The sequence below is a fragment of the Phaseolus vulgaris genome, chromosome 6 (assembly GCF_000499845.2).
Source record: "Phaseolus vulgaris cultivar G19833 chromosome 6, P. vulgaris v2.0, whole genome shotgun sequence".
Taxonomy (NCBI): domain Eukaryota; kingdom Viridiplantae; phylum Streptophyta; class Magnoliopsida; order Fabales; family Fabaceae; genus Phaseolus; species Phaseolus vulgaris.
In genome coordinates this window covers 8,411,010-8,432,450 of record NC_023754.2, presented here as the reverse complement: position 1 = coordinate 8,432,450, position 21,441 = coordinate 8,411,010, and the positions used below count along the sequence as shown (strand labels likewise).

Below are 21,441 nucleotides of genomic sequence, written 5' to 3'. Positions count from 1 at the left end.
GTTGTTGTTTTCAGGCATCGTCTTCCCCTCATAGTCAACCATACCATCTATCTATCTTTATGTCCTTTTATCCAAAGACCTTATTCACCAACCCACCACCATCATCCTGCAAACATAATTCTTCACCCACCACTCGCAACCCCAACGCGAAACACACATCAACAACTCTAAAAGGTACTAAATGTTGCCTGATCCTAAAACAATTATCATCAACACTCCACCTACTACTCAATTTGCGAAGAAGGGGACTTGATATGTCCAATTCTTGTTCTAAGTGGAGCATCCACTTAAAGGGGGTTGCCTCTATTCTTTGTCGCTGCAATGACGTTAAATTTCTATTGATGTTAACAATATGTTCAGGTTGCTCTGTGTCTTACTCGAATCTACAAAATAAACGTGCAAGGGAAATGTTTAAATTGAATATCATTACACAATTTCATAATTAACTATCAACTATCAACCTAGTAATATAATAAATCAAACCTTCATTTTGCTTCCTTCATGATCAAACGTTTCACTGTCATACTTCCCCATCGAACCAGGATAAGCCAATTCATCCAAAAGGAAATAAACAAATTAAGAGAGAATGTATTATGAAAATGTGTGTGTGCAAGAACACCTTATTTATTTCAGTTTGTCCCCACCTCATGCCCCTCCCCAACCAAGATGAACACTCACTTGACATTTCAAGAAAAGTATCCTTGGGTCTGTGCAAGAAGTGTAATGTGGGTCACCAAATGTTCCTACTTGGGTCACCACATACTGCAATCCTCTCAGTTGAGTGAATTTGTGATCACTGGACACTGCCCTATACTCGTGGACTCTAAAAACCTGATCTAACTCACTTTTTGCCCACATCATGCCCACCCCAACCAACATGCACTTCACATTAACAGAATAAGTTTGCACTGGGTCTGTACAAGATGTGTAATGTGGATCACCATATGTTCCTACTTGGGTCACCACAAACTGCAATCCTCTAAGTTGAGTGAATATGTGATCACTAGACACTGCCTTACACTCATGGACTCTCAAAACCTGATATAACACACTTTTTGCCCACATAATGCCCACCCCAACCACCACCAACACGCTCTTCACATTTCCATAATAAGTTTGCACAGGGGCTGTGCAGGAAGTATAATGTGGTCACCACATATTCCTACTAGGGTCACCACATACAACAATCCTCTAAGTTGACTGAATTTGTGATCACTGGGCACTACCCTACATTCATGGACTCTAAAAACCTGATCTAACTCACTTTCTTCCCACATCATACCCATCCCAACCAACACACACTTCACATTTCCAAAATAAGTTTGCACTGGGTCTGTACAGGAAATCTAATGTGGGTCACCAGATGTTCCTACTTGGGTCACCACATACTGCAATCCTCTAAGTTGAGTGAATATGTGATCACTAGACACTGCCCTACACTCATGGACTCTCAAAACTTGATATAGCACACTTTATGCCCACATCATGCCCACCCCAACCAACACCAACACGCTCTTCACATTTCCATAATAAGTTTGCACAGGGACTGTGCAAGAAGTATAATGTGGTCACCACATATTCCTACTAGGGTCACCACATACAACAATCCTCTCAGTTGACTGAATTTGTGATCACTAGACACTACCCTACACTCATGGACTCTAAAAACATGATCTAACTCACTTTCTGCCCACATCATGCCCACCCCATCCAACACGCACTTCACATTTCCAAAGTAAGTTTGCACCGAGTCTGGACATGAAATCTAATGTGGGTCACCAGATGTTCCTACTTGGGTCACCACACACTGCAATCCTCTAAGTTGAGTGAATTTGTGATCACTGGACACTGCCCTACATTCATGGTGCATACTGTGATTTCGGTATATAGATGGATAAAAACTGCTCTATAGAAAGGATATGGTGCAAACTATGTTTCTTCATATTGATTGGGTTTATTGAAGGGCTATCCAACTGTATATAACCAGGGGAAAAATCAGAGAAAAAAGTATTGTTGGAAATCATTAACCATAAAAATGGAAACAAAAAGATTTTATTGTAGTACGAGATTTTACCTCGTGGGCATGTTTGGTTGCATTGGTGTCCTGCATCACAAAAATAACATTTTTTTATACATACAAAGATGCAAAGTTACACATTCATATTTTTGCAATGAGGTTATTCAAAATTAAGAGCATCTCATGGTATTTTTTAAATATAGATTACAAATTCAGATTCTCATTCCCTTTTGTCAACCACACTTTATTTTTTAGCATTTTTTAACAATGTTTGGTTAAAAAGTATCTGCTGGTTAGAACAAACTATGCCATCTAGGTAACAAACAATTACAATGAAACTAGAATCAAGCTTAATGTAACGTTTATTTTGCATCAGGGTACTGACAGCAGGGCACCAGCTTGCAAAGATTTTGGAGTTGCAATCGCTTAATGACTTAGGTTTTCTCTAAAAGATATGTGATATGTTTGAAGGTATGTTATTAAATTCTAGCTCAAAATTAATGTACAATGTTGAGTACTATAGAGAAAACCTCTGATTTGTTATGCTATGTATTTTCTCAACCCTTATATTACTTGCTACAATGCTTGACAGATTTCGGAGGTTGTCAATAACATGAAAGACCTAATACATATCTGTGTAGAACACATAGTTGGGGTAATATGTTATTTGTGTGTAGTTTTTATGATGAGGTTACCCTATCGTGTTCTATTTTCAATTAATCTAGTTGTACGAAGCTGTTTTAATTTGGGTTTTTGGAGTTATATTTTTACATTGGCCATTGGCCTTGCCTGCAAAGTGTTTAAAAAATTATCCTTTACTAACAAAAACCTCAAAGCTAAAGATGCAATACATGCAGGAAATGGAGCAGATGGCAAATGTTCATGGTCTCCCAACTGATAGAAACACACTCAATAAGCTGACGGACTCTAAAAACCTGATCTAATGCACTTTTTGCCCACATCATGCCCACCCCAACCACATATTCCTACTAGACTAACCACATACTACCAGTCCCTAATTTGAGTGAATTTTCTGCTTACTTGACACTGCTCTACACTTATGGCTTCTATAAACCTTATTTGACCCACTTTCTCCCTACCTCATGCCCCACCCCAACCAATCGGAACAGTCATGTGACATTTGTAGAAAAAGTTTTCTTGACATACTGTCACTATCTTAGTTGACTTAATTTTGTGGTTACTTTTCCACCTATAAAGAAGGTGGATGCTATCTAAAATACTTTATCGCAATACAAGTGGCTCAATCCAAGGAAAACATTGAGAACTTATGCCTTGGATATCCTACCAAAAACAAGCTTAATGGATTGTAAGCTCATTGACAACCTCATCAGTTCAAATCAAAAGTTAGCAAAGCAATCTTAGACAAAATGAAATCCTAAAATGTCTTGGGGAACAATTGGAAAACTCATTTGTCTTAACAATTACCAAATCTTACCAACAATTACCAAACTCGTTTGTTCAATGATTAAAGCATACAATTTATATGCTCTACCTTCATCACTGTGAAAAAAATATATCAATTTTGTATCAATGTGTCTAGTAATAACAACAATACCAACATTTCAACATTCATGGGAGAAAAGCTTCAAACTTCCTTCAATAGGAAACTTAAACTAAAACTGAATCATCAAACCATACTTTAAAGGTCCACAGTACATGTTATTGTCACTCTAACAATTGTTGTAACATGACAATCCTAGTCAACGGTCTATAACAACATCAAAATCACACAACAACAATGTTTCACTTCATAATCCATTGAATAAAAAATGTATTACCTTTATCAATTAACACCGTGAAAAGAGATGGAGAGCTCCACCTTGCAAACACCGACCCACGATGACAGTGAAACATGAGAAAGAGCAAGGCACTAGAAAACTGAAGAAGAGCACGAAACCACGGGACAAGAAACCAATAGAAGAAGAAAGTGAAAGAGGGAACGGTGCACTAGAGAATCATGGGACCAAAAGAAGAAGAAATTAAAAGAGGGGCAGTACAACTAAATGTAAATCCTAATTTCCCTAACCCTAATGGAAAATTGGACCAAAGATTAAACCTTTTTAAAAAAGTTTTGTGGGCCCCACAACAACAATTAAATATTACTTTTTTTGCTACCTAGACAGTTATGCACTGGAGCAACTAGATAAGCGGTTGTTCAACCAACATTTTCCTTTTATTTTTACTTTGTACAAAAGCCAATTTTTCTTCATATTCTCCTTCAAAGAGTGTTGTTCATAAATTTTGTCCAAACATACTCTTAGTCATCATTTTGGGAGGATGTGTGGGTCCACAACAACAATCTTAAATCTTTGTATCCCAGACTATATTCTTTGTCTTTGGATCAATGTAGGAACTTGGGTGGATAATGGGTGGTGATGGCGGCTAAACTGGAGGAGGGTTAGGTATGCTTGGGAATCAGTTTTGGAGGAAGATTTGTTCTCCATCCTGAACAGGGGAGTTATAAGTAAGGACATTAATGACCATCTTGTTTGGGGGGGATCCCAAAGGTGCTTTTTCGGTAAAATAAGCTTATGCCTTCTTAGACTATCAACACAATGGCACAAAGGATGGTGTTTTTAGTCTTTTATGGTAGGCTAAAGCCATGCCTAAAGCTCTTATCACTGCTTGGAGAGTCCTTCTTGACAGAATCCCAACTAGTCTCAATCTGCTTAGGAGAGGATTGGCTATTAACTCTTCTTTATGTGCTTTTTGTAGTCTGTTAGAAGAATCATCTCAACATCTCTTCCTTGATTGTGTATATCCACAACAAGTTTGGCCCATATGCTACAGGTGGATAGGCATCTTGGGGGTCCAAAACAAGGACCTGAGGAATCATTTTGAGAACTTTCATTTAGTTCACCTATTAACAAGAAGAATCAGGTGTGGAAAGGAATGTGGGCGACAATAATAAGATGTATTTTGGGAGCAGAGGAATAAGGTTGTTTTCAAGCAAGGGGTCCTTGACGCTGATGAAATGTTTCAATATGCTCAACTGCTTTCCTGGCTATGGTTAAAACATAGGGTGTGTTCCTTTTTGTCAATGTTTTCTTTGTGTCCGATGAATGGTCTGGAAGATAGGGTGCAAGGGCTTTTTCTATTATGGTCTTTGTTGGTTCAGGGGCGTTTTCTATTCCGGTCTTTGCCGACTCAGGGGCGTTTTCTATTCTGGTATTTGCACGAGAACATGCTCAACCAAGAGCAAAGCAAAATAATACAAGTTCAATCAAGAATTAAAAATGCTTAACCAAGAGCACAACAACTCGTTTAACAAAGAGTGAAGAAAAATAATGCAAGTTCAATCAAGAACTAAAAACGCTCAACCAAGAGCACAAAAACTTGTTCAACCAAGAGCGAAGAAAAATAATGGAAGTTCAATCAAGAACTAAAAACGCTCAACCAAGAGTGCAACAACTCGCTCAACCAAGAGCAAAGCAAAAATAGTACAAGTTCAATCAAGAACAAGAAATGCTCAACCAAGAGCACGACAACACGCTCAACCAAGAGCAAAGCAAAATAATGCAAGTTCAATCAAGAACGGAACATGTTAAACCACAGACATAGCTAAAAATCAATTTAAACGGGTCCAAGTTGAACTCGTTCATCCTTCAAATTGATCCACATGTACATCTTCTTGGATTCGGAGCTGGGGGGACTTATGTAGATACCTCCAATTACGACCACGCACATTCAGAACAATAATCGCTCATTTAATATAATATTTAAGACACATAAATCATACAATAATTGCCCGTTTAATATTATATTTAAGACACATAAACCAGACCATAAATCGGTTATAAATTACTAGCGATTATAGGTTACTGTTACAAAATCCATTTATAAATCATGATAACCATTCAATGCTTTTTTTAATGATCTGAGTCCACCTATAAATAGGTGATGACTCTCTCAGTAAGAGGACACACAAAACTCTTTTCTATACTCTTACTCTCAGCTCTTTGTTAAGAATTTATCATTATCTTTGTGCTCCTACTGACTTAAGCATAAAAGAGTCTTTTGCAGGTTGACCTCCCTCTCTCATCGGAGACCAACTGAAAGTTTGTTCCCCGAGGAACATGCAGTCCTCACCGAGGTACCCTCCGAGTCCATTTTTGGTAGGAAAATTTTGTAAAGAGCTCGGATGACTGTATTCATCCCTTAACCGAGCCTTTATTGCCATCAATGACCATCATGAGTAAAACGGCCTAATTAATGAGCCTTACATGGACTCTCCACTTAGATGATACCACCTGATTAATCTATAAATATTCATTCTCAAGGAAGTATAATATATATTATCTCATACTTTTAACCCTTATACAATTAAGAACTGACCATCTTTGTAGTCCTACTGACTTAAGCATCGAAGAGTCTTTTGCAGGTGGTCCTCCCCATCTCATTAGAGACCAACTAGAAGTTTGTTCCTCAAGGAACACACAATACTCACTGAGGTACCCTTCGAGTCCATTTTTGGTAGGAACATTTTGTTAGAATGAATGGCTTTAAACTAGAGGGGGGTGAATTGTTTAAAGAGGGTTTTCGAAAACTTTTAAGCCAAGAATGAAATTACTTCGAGAAACAAATGATAAGGAATCCAGTTTTCCCAAACACAAAGAAAAAACAACAGCACCAGAAAAACAATCGGTTGTTTCGCAGAAACAATCGGTTGTTTATACCAGTTTGCAAATATCAAAACTGAATTTAAAGAGATTAAGGATAGAGAGAATGCACACAGAGGTTTATACTGGTTCACTCTAAACCCAGAGCTACATCCAGTCTTCTCAGAAACAACTGAGGAATTCCACTAAGCAATCAAACCTAGATCACTTACAACACAACCAAAGAAGTGACCTTGATCCCCTCAAAACACACACTTCTCTTGGTCAACACACCAACACTAAGAATGTTGATCTTGATCCCCTCAAGAACACACAACACTTCTTAGCAAACACACAAGGTTTCTTTCAATAGATACAAGGATTACACTTGTTACAGAAACAAATCTGAAATCAATACAAGAGAAAATCCTATCTCACACTCTTTGATCAAACTCAATCTCTAAGCAATTTCAACTCTTTCTCTTTTTTCAAAATCTGTAAGTTCTCAAAATCTTAGAAAAACCCAAATCTATTTTTCTATTTGTAAAACAAAGTTGTTTGTTATCAAATCTTAACAAACTATTCATTGCATTTAAAGATTGGTCAAAGCATTAAAAACTGGAGCGTAAACAGTTGGAAAATCATTTAATGCTCAGTTAAAGCACAAAACAGTTTTTTGTTATGGTACCAAAACAAACAATCGGTTGTTTCCACGAATCAATCGATTGTTTTGGTTTTGACAGCAAGTCAACCATAAAAACAGTTTTCAACCTTTTCTAAAAACACCTAAGTATAAAACAATCGGTTGTTTCGACAAAACAACAGGTTGTTTTTCACTTAGCTTGAAAAACACTTTTGTTTTAAAAAGATTGAGAATGCCTATGCTTTGGATTCAATCAAGAGTGGATTACATATACAATCTACCCCAGATCCTATCTAAGACAGCTTAGCAACAGCAAGCACAACCTAGCCTTCAACATCCTTCAAAGGGGTTTGGATTCTTCAAAGCTTGAACACCACTTGGTTCAACACATTTGGCGCCCATCGTGGGGCCTGGGTAAAACTTTTCCCAAATCACAAGATTTATGGTTTTGATGAGAAGGCAATCTATCATATCATCCTCATCCGCAAACCATTGAAGAACTGATATGTTTTATTCATAACCGCTCATGTGCCATTACTTCTCTCTCTCTCTCAATATCTATTTATATATCTATCTATATATCTATCTTTCATCTGTTTATCTATTTATGTGTTTGTAGTTCGTGCATATCAGATGTTTTTTTAGTGTTATTGACTAAACAACTCTAAAGTCTGAAGAACCTATTTATAAATTTTTTCTACCAAGTGTTTTTAGGCACCCTTGATTATGATTTCGAGTAATGTCTTAATGTGAGTTGAATTTAGGATTAATCATTAAGTAACACTTTGATATGTATGATTGAGATTTTAAGACAATTAAAGAGTGAAAACCTAAGGAAAATCCCCACTAGACATTAACTTAACCAAGTGGTTAAGTAGATGTGAAGGTTCATTTCACAAAGCCAAAAGGAAAACACAATTATATGGTGAGAATGATGACAATTATGGTGCAGAATTGAACAAGCAACATAAGTACAAAAGAATGGACCGAATGGAATTTAAAGAGACAAAACTAAGAATATGTTTAAGATAGAATTGAATGTAAATGGATAAATGGAAGAGATGATGAAAGAAGAACTTAGGGATGGTGAAGCAAGGTTGAATCACGCCACTTGATGTGATGGAATCACCAAGATGAGTGAAAGGAGGTCGCCACCTGAGAGCTTCATATCTCACAAGATAAGACCAATTTAGGAGGAGATCACTAACTCACAACTCACAAAAAAATTGTGTAGAATTTCTTTACTATAATTTCAACATGTAAAATACACTAGGTAGGCCTCCTATTTATAGGTGAAGGAGCCTTGGAGAACAAGTTAAAGGGGTAGGATGGAAAAAAATGGACAGTTTTATTGTTTGACTAACTCAATCCCGCATCTTAGGCTTGTCCTTCTAGAAACTAGGTCAAAATACCTTCAAATGGGCTAAGAACAAGCTAAAAATGCTACCCACACCCCCTATTATGCTAAAGGAACCTTATTCTAGCCTATATTTTCTATTTGGACCCCCAAAATGAGCCCAACTATTTACAACATATTTGTAATCATTTAAGAAGATTAGCAGGAAGAACTTTAGGTACTCTGGTTTATAGCTTTTTCTTCTGCTAATGTTGTCTCGAGGTTTGGTGGGGCTCGACTTTGTAACTTGAGATGATTGACCCTTTTGGAAATTGCTTGTTGTGTCTTTAGTCATCTGTGAGTTTGTATTATGTATTCATTGGGATATTTTGCTACCTCAGACCAAACGGTTAGATAGCTCACCAAGACCAAACAATTATTGGATCAACAATACTAATCCAAGTTCAAACACGAATGATAAGTGCTTAATTTCAGTGATATTTCATATTAAAATATAGACACTTATGAGTATTAATTTCTAATATATATATATATATATATATATACAATAATCACTAATTTATGAATTTATACATTTTTACATATTTTATGATCTTTATTTGAATAGAAGAATTTTATTCCCAAATTTGGTGTTATTTTCAAGTTTTTAGGGAAGAATGGAAATGACTGAGTTAAAGAAAATAAGATAAGCTAAAAGGAGAAAGTTGGAAAGCCCGAAACGCACAAAAAGAGCAAAAAAGTCAAACTCAGCAGTGGAGTTTCTCGCTCAAGCGAGCTCATTCTCGCTTGAGTGAGAATGCTCGAGTGAAGTTTTCGAAAATCAACGCCTTTCTCGCTTGAGTGAGCTACATCTCGCTTGAGCGAGAATGTGTAAGGCAAATTGGGCCATTTTATGTTTTTATCATTAAGCCCATAAGCGTGACGTCTAAAGTCACCTAACTCTAGTAAATTAGGTTAAATAGGGGGCTAGAGGCTCAACCCTAGTGCCAAATTGAGAGAAGAACACCATATAATTTTGTAAATTTAATTCTTTTTCTTTTCTAATGTATACATCATTGAATGAAAATCATTGAGTGACCTGTAACCCAATTAGGAAAATATAAGGTACTAGAAAATGCGTGGCTAATTCTATCCTTTGAGATTAAGAGTAATCTATTCAAACTCTTATGTATTGGAGTGATATTTAAATATGATATAATATTTTGTTCTTGATTGATTATTGGTATTGTTGTTTTGTTTCTAACTCTTGATCTAGAATCTTAATCTAACTAAAAAGTATATTTAGGGTTCTGACCTAAATAACAATGCTTAACATATTTGAGTGCTAGAAATAGACTTGAGATATTAATTGCTATTAACGTCTAAGTGTAACTCTAAGTTGTTTCTATAAGTAAGCGAGAAATCGATATTTAGGAAACATTCTTAATAATTTTATATGTGAGAAATCGCTATAAATGAATTTTATACGGGCATCAATTTCAATAAAAAAAACTTAATGTTAACATGCTAATCAAAATATATGAGAGTGAGAAAGATGAAAACTAATTCTTTGCTTGTTTTCTTATTAATCATTGCCAACACAACCACTTTCAACTCATTTTTAATTGTTCTGTTTTATATTTAGTGAGTATTGTACTTGATATTTCAATTATTCCTTGTGGGATCGATATTCGTCCTTAAGGACAAATTATTACTTATGACAACGCGGTGCACTTGCCGTAAAAAGTTATCAACGAACATCGACAAAGTTGTACAATCAAGTTTGTATCCGAGTTCAAACACGAACATCAGCAAAACTTTATCAATTTAGAATCAATTAACAGACATTACTTGAAATCGAAATCAGTGGTCGACCTACACTAAATCTAAACGGGTCCAAATCGAACTCGTTCACCCTTTGGTTGCTCATCACCAGATTATCACTTCGGCTTCCAAACTGAGGGGCTTGTGTACGTACCGACCATAAGATCGGAAATGCCAAAGAGCTCGGGTGATTATATGCATCCCTTAATCGAACCTTTATTACCATCAATGACGATCATGAGTAAAACGACCTAGTCAATGAGCCTTAAATGTAATGAATAACAGTTATGTGGCTAATCCAAAGGAGTCATAACAGTCCACTCAGATGACACCACCTGATTAATTTATAAATATTCATTCTTTAGGAAGTACAATATATATTATATCATACTCTTAACTCTTATACAGTTAAGAACATACCATCTTTGTGCTCCTACTGACTTAAGCATCAAAGAGTCTTTTACAGGTGGACCTCCCCCTCTCATCAGAGGCCAACTGGAAGTTCGTTCTCCGAAAAACACATCGTACTCACCGAGGTACTCTCCAAATCGATTTTTGATAGGAACATATATAGATATAGATTATAGATTCTTAACAGTTAAACGAGTTCAAAAAAAAAATAGATATAACATTTTTTTGCAAGTTTACTATTGAAGTTCTTAGACATAAATAAGAAGAAAAAAAACAATAAAAGCCAATAATGTCATTGGACAAGTAATTTTAAAATAAATACTTTTATTGATTTTTAATATATTTCTAATCGGCTATTTGACTAAATAATAGAAGGAAAAGTAGCTCTATTGACTAACTTGATTTCTATAGTATGTTTGCAACAATTTTTTTTACTATAAAAAACCTTTTGGGATGAAAAAGAAATCATCATAAAAGGTAACAAGTTTTGTGAAAAAAAAAACACTTTTGTGATGAATTTTGATGTGTAATTCATGACGTGGAGAGAATAGTTATTTTTTAACACTTCATCATAGAAAATGTGTGTCTATTTATGTAAGTGTAGATTTATTTGAATAAGTTTATCTTTTCCTTTCAAATAAAAGAAAGTCCTTTTTTTCTTTTCAAGATAAATAGAAAATAATAATAATAATAATAATAATAATATTAATAATAAATAAACAATAGCATGAGATTAAGTAATTAAAGAAAAATTTAAAGAGACAATTTCTTCCTACACCTACATAGTTTCCTGCATAAAATTTTCAATTCCAAAATTATCTTTGAACAAAAGGTGCAGGATTTGTCTTTTTACATTTTAGAATTATATAATTTGTATACCTTTTGAATTCTAGATTTTATAATACAAAATCGTATTCCAAGTTTTAAAATTTAGAATGTATTTTCAATTTGAAATACAATTTTATATTTTAAATTTTATAATTTAGAATGTATTTTTTGGATTCGAAAATACACAACTTTATATTCTAAATTCTACAAGTTTCAGAATGTATGAATCCAAAGAAAAATGGGAAGAGATGTAATAAAAAAAAACAAAATTGTCATTTCATGTGTTTTATGGAGATACGTACAAGAAGAAATTGACTAAATAGCAAAAAAGTACTATGACCCAATAAGAAATAAATTAGGCAAAGGAAAGGAGAATGTAAATAAAATATTATTTTCAGAACATTTTTTAATTTCTCCAAAACACATTTTTGAATTTCATAAATTCTTATTCAAAATGCATTTTTAGATTTCATAAATTCTTATTCAAAATGCATTTTTAGATTTTATGTTCCGAAATTTTTTTTCTAGAATATAACTTTTACCTTTAAATTATATTTATTAAATTTCAAATTTTCAAATCCCGATAATTTTAAAAATTTCAAAAGATTAAAATTGATATGGTACAGGAATAAGTTGCCAATAAAGGAAAGAGGAGGAAAATAGTAGAGAATCTAGACACCTCATGGAGTTGTCATCCATCTCCTCATGAATCAAATCAACCTGTAGTATGTTTTTCATTTCCTATATATTAGGTTGTATGAATAATTTCTTCCAATTGATATGTTTCTTGAAAATTACACACACATATATATATTCGCCTTCGTGTCAAGTTGCAGTTCAGAAATTTTTTGAAAATCTCTTTATGGTACCAATAAAACTTTTATTATTATTGACTGTCAAATTTTATCAATATACACAAAGTTTTAATGACCAACTGCAGTTTAAGAAATTAAGAGAATGTCTGAATACATACTAAATATATGTAATACAATCTTCCATTATCAACACCATGCAAAGTAACACGAGAGAGAATGCATACTACCAACTTAACAACCTCGATAAGGTTGAAATTTCTGCCATAAAATCTCTTATCATCACAACACAATATTCTAAAGGTGCTGAAAATTTAAAAAAAAAAAACCTAATTGTGTTAAAAGTGTTGACAAAAATCAAATGAAACTATGTCATGAACAATCACTAAACTAAGGTCAAAGCAATATATCCGTGTAAACCCACCTACTACTGCTTACCCTTGCTATCTTCACCAAAGTTAGACTTGTAATCTTCACCAAGAAGTGCACTTAGAGCGTCTTTTAGATCAGATTGACTAATTCCACATTCAGTGTTACTTCCAAACCAAGCTAAGTCAAATAAAGCATCAGGACGTTGCGAAAAATCAATCTGTTCCGATTTTTCTTTCTTCCAGGAACTATTTGGGAACCAGGTGAGTGCTTCGAGCTTATCATCGTGATCTGTCAAAGATGAGGGGAAGGCCTAGTTAATGAAACCACTTAAATATGATAACGTTTAAAGTTTAACTAAATGGTATGTATGATATCTTATTGTGTTACCTTGAATGGTTTCGATTGATTGGGGTCCATCTACTGAGCTTATAGGAGTATAGTCAGTCATAACTGAAGCAGCAGATTGACCTAAGGGGGAGTTTGACTCCCCTTGCTCATCCCATTCTGTCTTATAGGGATGATTCAAGGTTGAACTCCCAGCTGCTTCATTGGATGCACCGGTTATGACTGGAAAAAATAAATCAGTATTCGAGTCTTTCATGCTCTTCGAGTTGTAGACTATTGCTTCCAGCAAACCACTGCTTTGTGGAGAAATGAGATCTGATGGAATAGACTCAACTGGAGGAGACTGAATCAATGTATCTACAGACTCAAGTGAAGGTAGCGGGGACCCATGTGTGACCCAGCTACCATGTTGAGTTTCTGTATATTGGAGTGAAGGGAGCTCCAACTTCCTAGCCCCAAATAAGGGCACAGAAGAAGAAACATTGCCATTTAACATGGCATGGCTGCCATTTATGTTATCACCATGAAACTGATTACTGGTGTTAAGAACGGATTCAAAAGGAGGATAGAACCGAGGATGGTCATAAATTTTCTCACCAATATAATTGCCATACTGATCAAATAGTTGAAGAGCATTAGCTGTACAACTACCAAAACTATTGTATAGAATTTCTGACTCCCGGAGACGTTTTGAAGGATAAAGTGTTGGGAACAAATGAGATGAATCCGAACATTGCTCAAACAAATTTTCAGGTATATCAAGAATTCCTGGTACCTGTGATGGACCATGATGAAATTTGACAGTCTTGAAATCCATATCCTGTATATCAAATTGGTCTGTTTGCAAGAGATTATCGTGCTGGGAGGCTTCAACAGTCAAGGGACAAATATTTTGACTTTCTTGATTTGCATTAAGTATCCGCTCACATAATTCTGGAGGGTAGATAGGTAAGCCGGCTCGTTGCATTCTTTTGATTCTTGTGTTCCAGTAGTTCTTGATTTCATTATCCGTACGCCCAGGCAACTGAAACAGACAAAAGCAATAAACACATTTAAATATCAAAAAATAGAAAATGCAAAATTGCATTGATCTCAATGAGAAGAAACCAAAGGCAATGGATATAGAGAAGAGTATAATAGTCGGTATGCAGTTGGTACTTTCACTTCCATTTTTCCCTTCCATCCTATTACGCTCTGTGCATGTGTGTGCAAGCTCACCTTAGAATGCGATAAGAAGCCTGCATAGGTTGATGTCCAAAAGAATCTCACACTGGCTTTATTCATACTAGGTTGGTGTCAGCCATTATAAGGCCTGAGCTTCAGTAGACAAAATTTTGTTTATTCTTTCCGGGATAGACAAAAAGGATTTTCAAGTAGAGTAAAATATTGTGTGGTCTGTTTCTGCAATAGTGCTACACTATCATGTACATAACGGTACATAGTACTCATCTGCATAACACAACATATGCAAACAGTTTTCATTGCAGTTCCAGTCATATAGCTACATATTTTCCTTAGTTCTATTTTCCTCTTCCACATATCCTCCCATTCAAATTGCAAATATGCACAAAGATAGCAGATTTTAGTGCTATTCCAGCAATAACATATGCGGTGATTATGTTTTCATAAGAAACAATTATGACCTGGTACAAAAATTAACTATGAAATTAAAAGGAATAAACAATTTCATGTCAAACTATGGATCATCTAGCAGCATGCAGTGCAGAAGCATACTGTTTATATTTCATAATATATACACAAAAAAGGCAATTCAGTTTAAGCTTTCTCTTTGCAGTTAAATATTATTTTACACTAATTTCTAAATACTTTATTATGCTGTATATTATATATTTCATTCACTCAGAATTAAACACATTACTATAAATGCATAATGGTCTCACTGACAGAGATAGAACAGACATAATAACATTCAACTATTAACAAAAAATTTGAAAAAATAATTTAATTTTTTAAGCTATTTGCAAAACTAAGTTCCACTATGACTACATCCATAATTTAGTGTTAGCAGCTTGAGAACTAATAAGTATATATATCCTGTATTTATTGAGAAATACTCAACGTGGAAATGATTAAATTTATATTTGATTCAAGATTTTTGTTGGAAAGAACCCTACCTACTAATGATACTGAATTTCCATTCTTTTCCTTTTGGGGTGAGAGGGCATAGCAGTGGGTAGGTAGGAAATTTCTCTACTTTTTTCAATCTTATATCTATACATTTCCATCATTCATATTCCTTTGAGATTATTTCTTTCCTCCTTATATCCCCTTGAGATTATTTCTTTCCTCCTTATATCCCCTTGTCAAAGTTTTAGGGACAAAGGGAAGACAAACTAAGTACATTCTGCATGAAAAAGTGTTTTCTTGGTCAATAGTTAGATGCAAGATGTTCTCTTTTCGGCCACATACACAGGATAGACACTGAGCAAATGCAAACTCGCAATCATAAATGCAAATACAATAATTTTTGCCACGTTTCACCCCAAGTCATACTGTCCAACAAAAGCAAAACCACATACCCATAAATTAAATGGTATTTATAGGGTAGTGTACCGACCTGTAAGCGATAGATGCCCACCTCCAATTTTGGAGTAAACATGCTTCACAGATTATATCAACCTACATTAACTCCTCTCAGAAACAAGTTGAAAATGTTTGCACTAAACATGTTTTATGTTTTCAGACTCCTTACAGCTTTCATAACTAAACCCGTGAAAGCTTTTAATTGGTACTTAGTGATTGGAGTTGAGAGGAGGAAAAACCCAGAAAGGTTCTTCAACCCAATCGAAGAAGAACCTAGTTTTACTATTAGATAACTTATTAATCTTCACAGTAATATAATCAACAGAATATTACAACCTTACAAGTTCTTGATAAGAAATATCAGTAAACAAAGCTCCATCAGTGAGAATGAATCAAAAAGTGGAGATTTGTAGTACAACTAAAAGTTATCCATTAAAATGACATCACACAAGACTAAAACTTTAAATATTATAGGAAATAATGCCAAAAAATTATTGAAATGTTATTATTAGATGCAATGATATTACCGCAACAAATTCACAATGCATATATAATCCAGGAGGATCAAAATCATTCAATGAAAAATTCATTAAACAAGGGAAAAACTATGGATTTGCAATATCATGATAGCAATTAAACATACAATTCTTAACTAGAGGGGTTTGAATCACAGATTCTGTATCGGAAAAAACCTGGGGAGAGGGCACCAAGCATGAAAGAATCATGATAGCAATAATACAAACTCAGTTCTATAATTTTCTAGCACCAAACACATCCAAAATCCAGAGAGTAATTTATAGCTTTCATGAGTCATGAGCCTCCCATATTTATTGTTAAGTTTATCTTGACAAAAATAGAATTATATTATATTTTATTAATATAGCATTGTCCATCCCAGAAATTCATCTTTAGTGTCTTAAGTCCTCTCCTTGCCATAAATCAAATATATAATAAGAAAAATGGTTATGTTATGCGGGATGGGCTTCTTGAATAACTTAGCTTCACTAGCATAGTAAAATGACAAAACATTGAAAGCAAGTGATAGCTCTACAAACCTCAGCAGCCATCCGAGCCCATTTGTTCCCCATTTTTGCGTGGAGCTCAAGGATTCGGTTCTCTTCCTCTTCTGTAAATGCACCTTTTTTCAGATCCGGTCTCAAGTGATTTGCCCATCGTAGACGGCAGCTTTTCCCACAACGGGCAAGTCCTGAATACTTTTGGACTGCATTCCAATTGCCTTGTCCGTGCTTATTAACATATTCTAACAAAATTGCATCCTCTGCTGCAGTCCATGGACCTTTCTTCAGAGGAACTTCTCCTCCCATGTTACCTCCAACTTCACCTTCTTCATCTAATGATGATGACCTACAACCTCTGTATATCTTCCGATTATCACCCCCACTAGTCACGCTACTCATGGCTGTCAGTATGAAAAAGTAGAGAGGAGTTAAAACTTTTCAGTGGAAAGGGTGAAAAGCTACAACCTAGCATCTCTAAACCTCAAGAAATTAACAGCAAGGTTTAGATTCTCAGTTTTTAGATGTTCATGTAAGACTCTATTGAATAAAAAGACCTGTGAAGTTCCAAAATCCAAACTGACATAGTGATCAATCAATTCAAGGATAAAAATCAAGGGAAGTCACTACTTCCACAGTATCTATCTATCACTTTCAGGAATTAAACCAGGAAGAAAAACAATAAAGGCAACGAGGACCCCAATTTCAACACCCACAAACAAACTTGAACCAAAAACCAAAGATATATAAAAAATTTCGTAACCAAAAGTAGCCAGTACATAAAAAACCTCCGAACACTAAAAATAAAATATGGTAAAACAAAAATCTGTCCATAAATGAAAATTATTGTTGCATAAATCATGCAGATAAGAATAATTAATCCTACATACTACAATCATCCGAGTACGTGGAACAATTATAGCAAACAAAAGTTGCAATTGATTTATTTCTTTGTCAATTTTAGAACATATAAGTCCACGTTAATAATAGACTTTGCAATACAAAGATGAAACCCATGGTCCCTGTCATTTATGGTAATAGTTCAGCATAATTCAGTCATGTATGAGAGAATTGAATATAGAATTGAACATAGCATAAAAATATAATATTTTACGAGATACGCATGAAGATTCACCTGAATATAATGATTTCCAAGTCAAACGAACCCGGAATCTATAACAAGCCAAAATTCATCAGCGCTGCTCTTTGAAATTAAGAGATTGAGGTAAGGACGCCACTGGAAATGGGAAATAGAAAATCAATAATCCTTCAAAGTAGAACTTCTTTTGTTTTTATGCTAAAAAATAGATCAATCCTCGCCGAAGAAACCATGAATCTTGGAGAAAGCAACAAGAACATCTGGAATCACAGCACGCAGCTACTCCTGAGACAGAATCACATTCTTGAATCGAACACTGAACACAGCCACACCCCATTACCCCAAACAAAGAAAGAAGAAAAATTTACATACTTGTGAGAAAATCCCGCAACTAGTGATCCCAAATCGAAAATTGGGATTCCAGAAGAGAAAAAACAAGAGAAGAGAAGAAAAGCCCACAAAGAGATTTTAGAAATGACATGAAATTGAAATTGAAAGTATTTGATTAATAAAGCGAAGGAAAAGTACCAAGTACAGATCCACATACAAAGGAAAGAAAAGATTGAGTTTGAAGAGAAAGAAAGAGAGAGAAAAGAGTTTGATAAGTAGATTGAGCTTATTCACACTAGTGAAAAAAATAAAGCTTTTTTTTCTTCACACAATGAGCAATGATTTTTTTTGTTATGGATTGAGAAATGGTAATTACTCTTATAAATATAACCATGTGATCATTTTACTTGAGGTGATCAAAATGAAGATTTTATAAAATGCCCTTTTAAATATAACACAATGAACATTTTACTTTAGATATTAAAAGCCATAGAAAAGATCTTATAAACAAAGTTTAAAAAAATATGTTATTATTTAAAAAAATGAAAATTAGATTTGAAAATGAACCTAGTTTATAGGGGTTCAAATGGCATATAGTGAGAAAAGCAAGGAGAAATAATAGATGAGATGAAATGGCCAAAAATATCAATTTTCTCTCTCATGACCCTTCCAAGTCTCTAGAGTTTCTTCTCACTCATGTTAGCAATCCAATTAAAAGTTGCAACTTTGTGTGTGCAATATTTGGTGCTATGACTAGGGCACACAATACATATTGACTCACTGAAAAATAGGGCACACAATAGAGTGAGCACTTTAATATATATATATATATGTATGTATATATATGTATGTATGTGTATATATATATGTATGTATATATATGTATGTATATATATATATGTATGTATATGTGGTGGGTTATTTTTACTTTTGGTAGATTTCTTTTATGTGTATATATATATATATGTATATGTGGTGGGTTATTTTTACTTTTGGTAGATTTCTTTTATTTTTATAAATTCCAAATTATTGGTCACTATAGTTTGTGGAATAGAACAAGTGAAGTAAAATAAATATTTTTTTTCACATATATATAATCAACCGTAGATGTGAGCAACTCTTTATCACTTATGTTTTCTTTAATAAATAAGAGAAAAATAAAGTAAATGAAAATTAAAAAAAATTAAAGATGGTTAATTAAAGAGAGATGTAGATAAAATAAGGAGAGATATGAGTAAAAATAGACCATAAATGCATCCCATAATTTATTAAAAGAATCTAAATTATTAGTATCCTATTTTCTCTCCTTATTTTCTGGTAACTAAACAAAATCTTAATGAGGATATTGAAATCTTGTTTAACAGTAGTGTTCCAAACTGACTCATTTTACCAGATCAAAGAAACAACTATGACCAATCAAATAGGGTCTAACAAATTCTCCATTCAAAAAGGGGATTTTATTTATATGTTTTCTCTGAAGTCTTTAGAAATTTTGAAATGAGAAATCTAAACATGTCATTAGTCTTTCACAATATGATGAAATAAAAAAAAAAACAATGTAAAAAATGTAGTCTCTAATGTCTACACCACCAATGCACATAGAAGTGTTGAAATTTTTTTGTGAAACATGTTTAATAAATCAATATCAACATCATTTTCAAACAAAGGTCACAAAACATATTACAAAACACCACCCAACTGAAATATAGGAAAAATGGAAACAATTTCCTTATCTAGTATATTACATTTTTTTTATACTTTTCATAAAAGTATTATTTGAAAAAAAAAAGAATAAATCATAATAAAATTTAAAACATTTGATATTTTTAAGGAAAAATTCATTTAACTAAAAGTTTGAATAATCGTATCAATTAATTTTAATGTAATTACATAAATTATTAAATATTTCAGAAATTAATAACTTAACTTATGCACATATTTTTAAAATTACACTAAAAAATAAAAGAAACAACTACAAACTAACAATTAAGTGGAACCGTTATCGTTTAGGCTCTATGATGACAATTTTAAAAAATCGTTGTTAAGACACATTGTAGATTCCTTGCACGTAATCGACTCAGTAATTGACTCTCAGACCGTAAATTGATTTCATAGACCATTTCTTTTAAAGATTTTTCTATAGTTTTGCTTAATAAACTATGGTGGCAACTCATCTATTTTTTGTCATAGTTTTTTTGGTTGTCCCGTTGTAACCCTAGTTGCGACACTGTGCAACAAGAGTTTGCTTGAAAAATATGGCTCGAAAAATTGTGTCAAACTATGGAAGGTTTGTCATTATCATCTCCTTGTTGGAATTTCATTCAACATTCCTCATGTGTTGTTTTTTAATCTTCTAAAAGTCTTGAAAAAGGTTGGAGAAGGGATGGTAAATATCCCCAACACTGCTTTGGTGAACCGTTTACTCTGGTGAATCGTCTATTCAAGTGAATTGTCTCCTCTAGTGAACCATCTACTCTGGTGAACCGTTTACTCTAGCATCAAAGTATATATCAGAAGTTTTATAAAGTAGATTATCAACTTCACCAGGAGCTAATCAACAAGGCCAGTTGTATTGTGAAACAACCTATCTTCTCAATGGTAAAAATCAGACAAAGGCAAGTGAGTCTAGTTTTGGATCTTCAAAAAGTGTTAGACGATCTGTTGGCACATAGTTTGGCTAATCTGGAGCCACCTCACATGGTCCCTTTGGGAGCTTCAAGCCTATTGAATACAAGCTACAAACTTTATATTTGAAGAAAACATCAAGGGGACCAAGAAAGGAAAAGTAAATAGTCCTTTAACACCATCTACTTCTTCTTTAGGAAGTGGACCATTAGACAGTCCAAAGCATGTTGTTGATAAGCTGGTTAAGGAAGAAAACTTAAGTTTTATTCCCAAGGAAATGAGGACCAATCCTCCTTGTGCAGTATTGCAGAGATAGAAGACTACAACATTTACAACTCCAATCACAGTAGACAATGTTAATACTAATTCAGAGGAACTTATCTTTGATTAGCTAAAAAAGAGAAGAACCAACCTAGAGCGTAGACCCCACCCTTAGAGGTAAACCCCGTATACTTTGTTCTTCCACCTTCTTCTCATAAACCTTTTACACTTAAACACTTATCCCCCAAACAATCCCAACTCTCACCATCACATAACCAAACACAAATACCTATACCCATATCTTCTACCTTAAACTCACCAGTCTCTGGCCTAAACCATTCATACATATGAAAAATTAG

At 34.1% G+C, this 21,441-nt stretch overlaps 1 protein-coding gene across 3 annotated transcripts; it reads right to left on the bottom strand.

Moving 5' to 3' along the window:
- Positions 1–12,714: 12,714 nt before the first annotated feature.
- Positions 12,715–18,881, bottom strand: LOC137831037 (transcription factor GAMYB-like). 3 transcript variants are annotated; one of them, XM_068638535.1, is made up of 5 exons: positions 18,239–18,487; positions 17,903–18,151; positions 16,807–17,171; positions 13,250–14,231; positions 12,715–13,150 (listed from the first exon to the last, which is right to left on the bottom strand). In XM_068638535.1, exons 3-5 carry the CDS (start codon positions 17,167–17,169, stop codon positions 12,918–12,920), a joined length of 1,578 nt encoding a protein of 525 aa, XP_068494636.1. In that variant the 5' UTR covers positions 17,170–17,171; positions 17,903–18,151; positions 18,239–18,487; the 3' UTR covers positions 12,715–12,917. The 3 variants fall into 3 exon arrangements, with proteins under 3 accessions (XP_068494636.1, XP_068494635.1, XP_068494637.1); XM_068638534.1 differs by having other exon boundaries at positions 17,903–18,881; XM_068638536.1 differs by lacking the exons at positions 16,807–17,171; positions 17,903–18,151; positions 18,239–18,487 and adding an exon at positions 14,426–16,800.
- Positions 18,882–21,441: the final 2,560 nt, after the last annotated feature.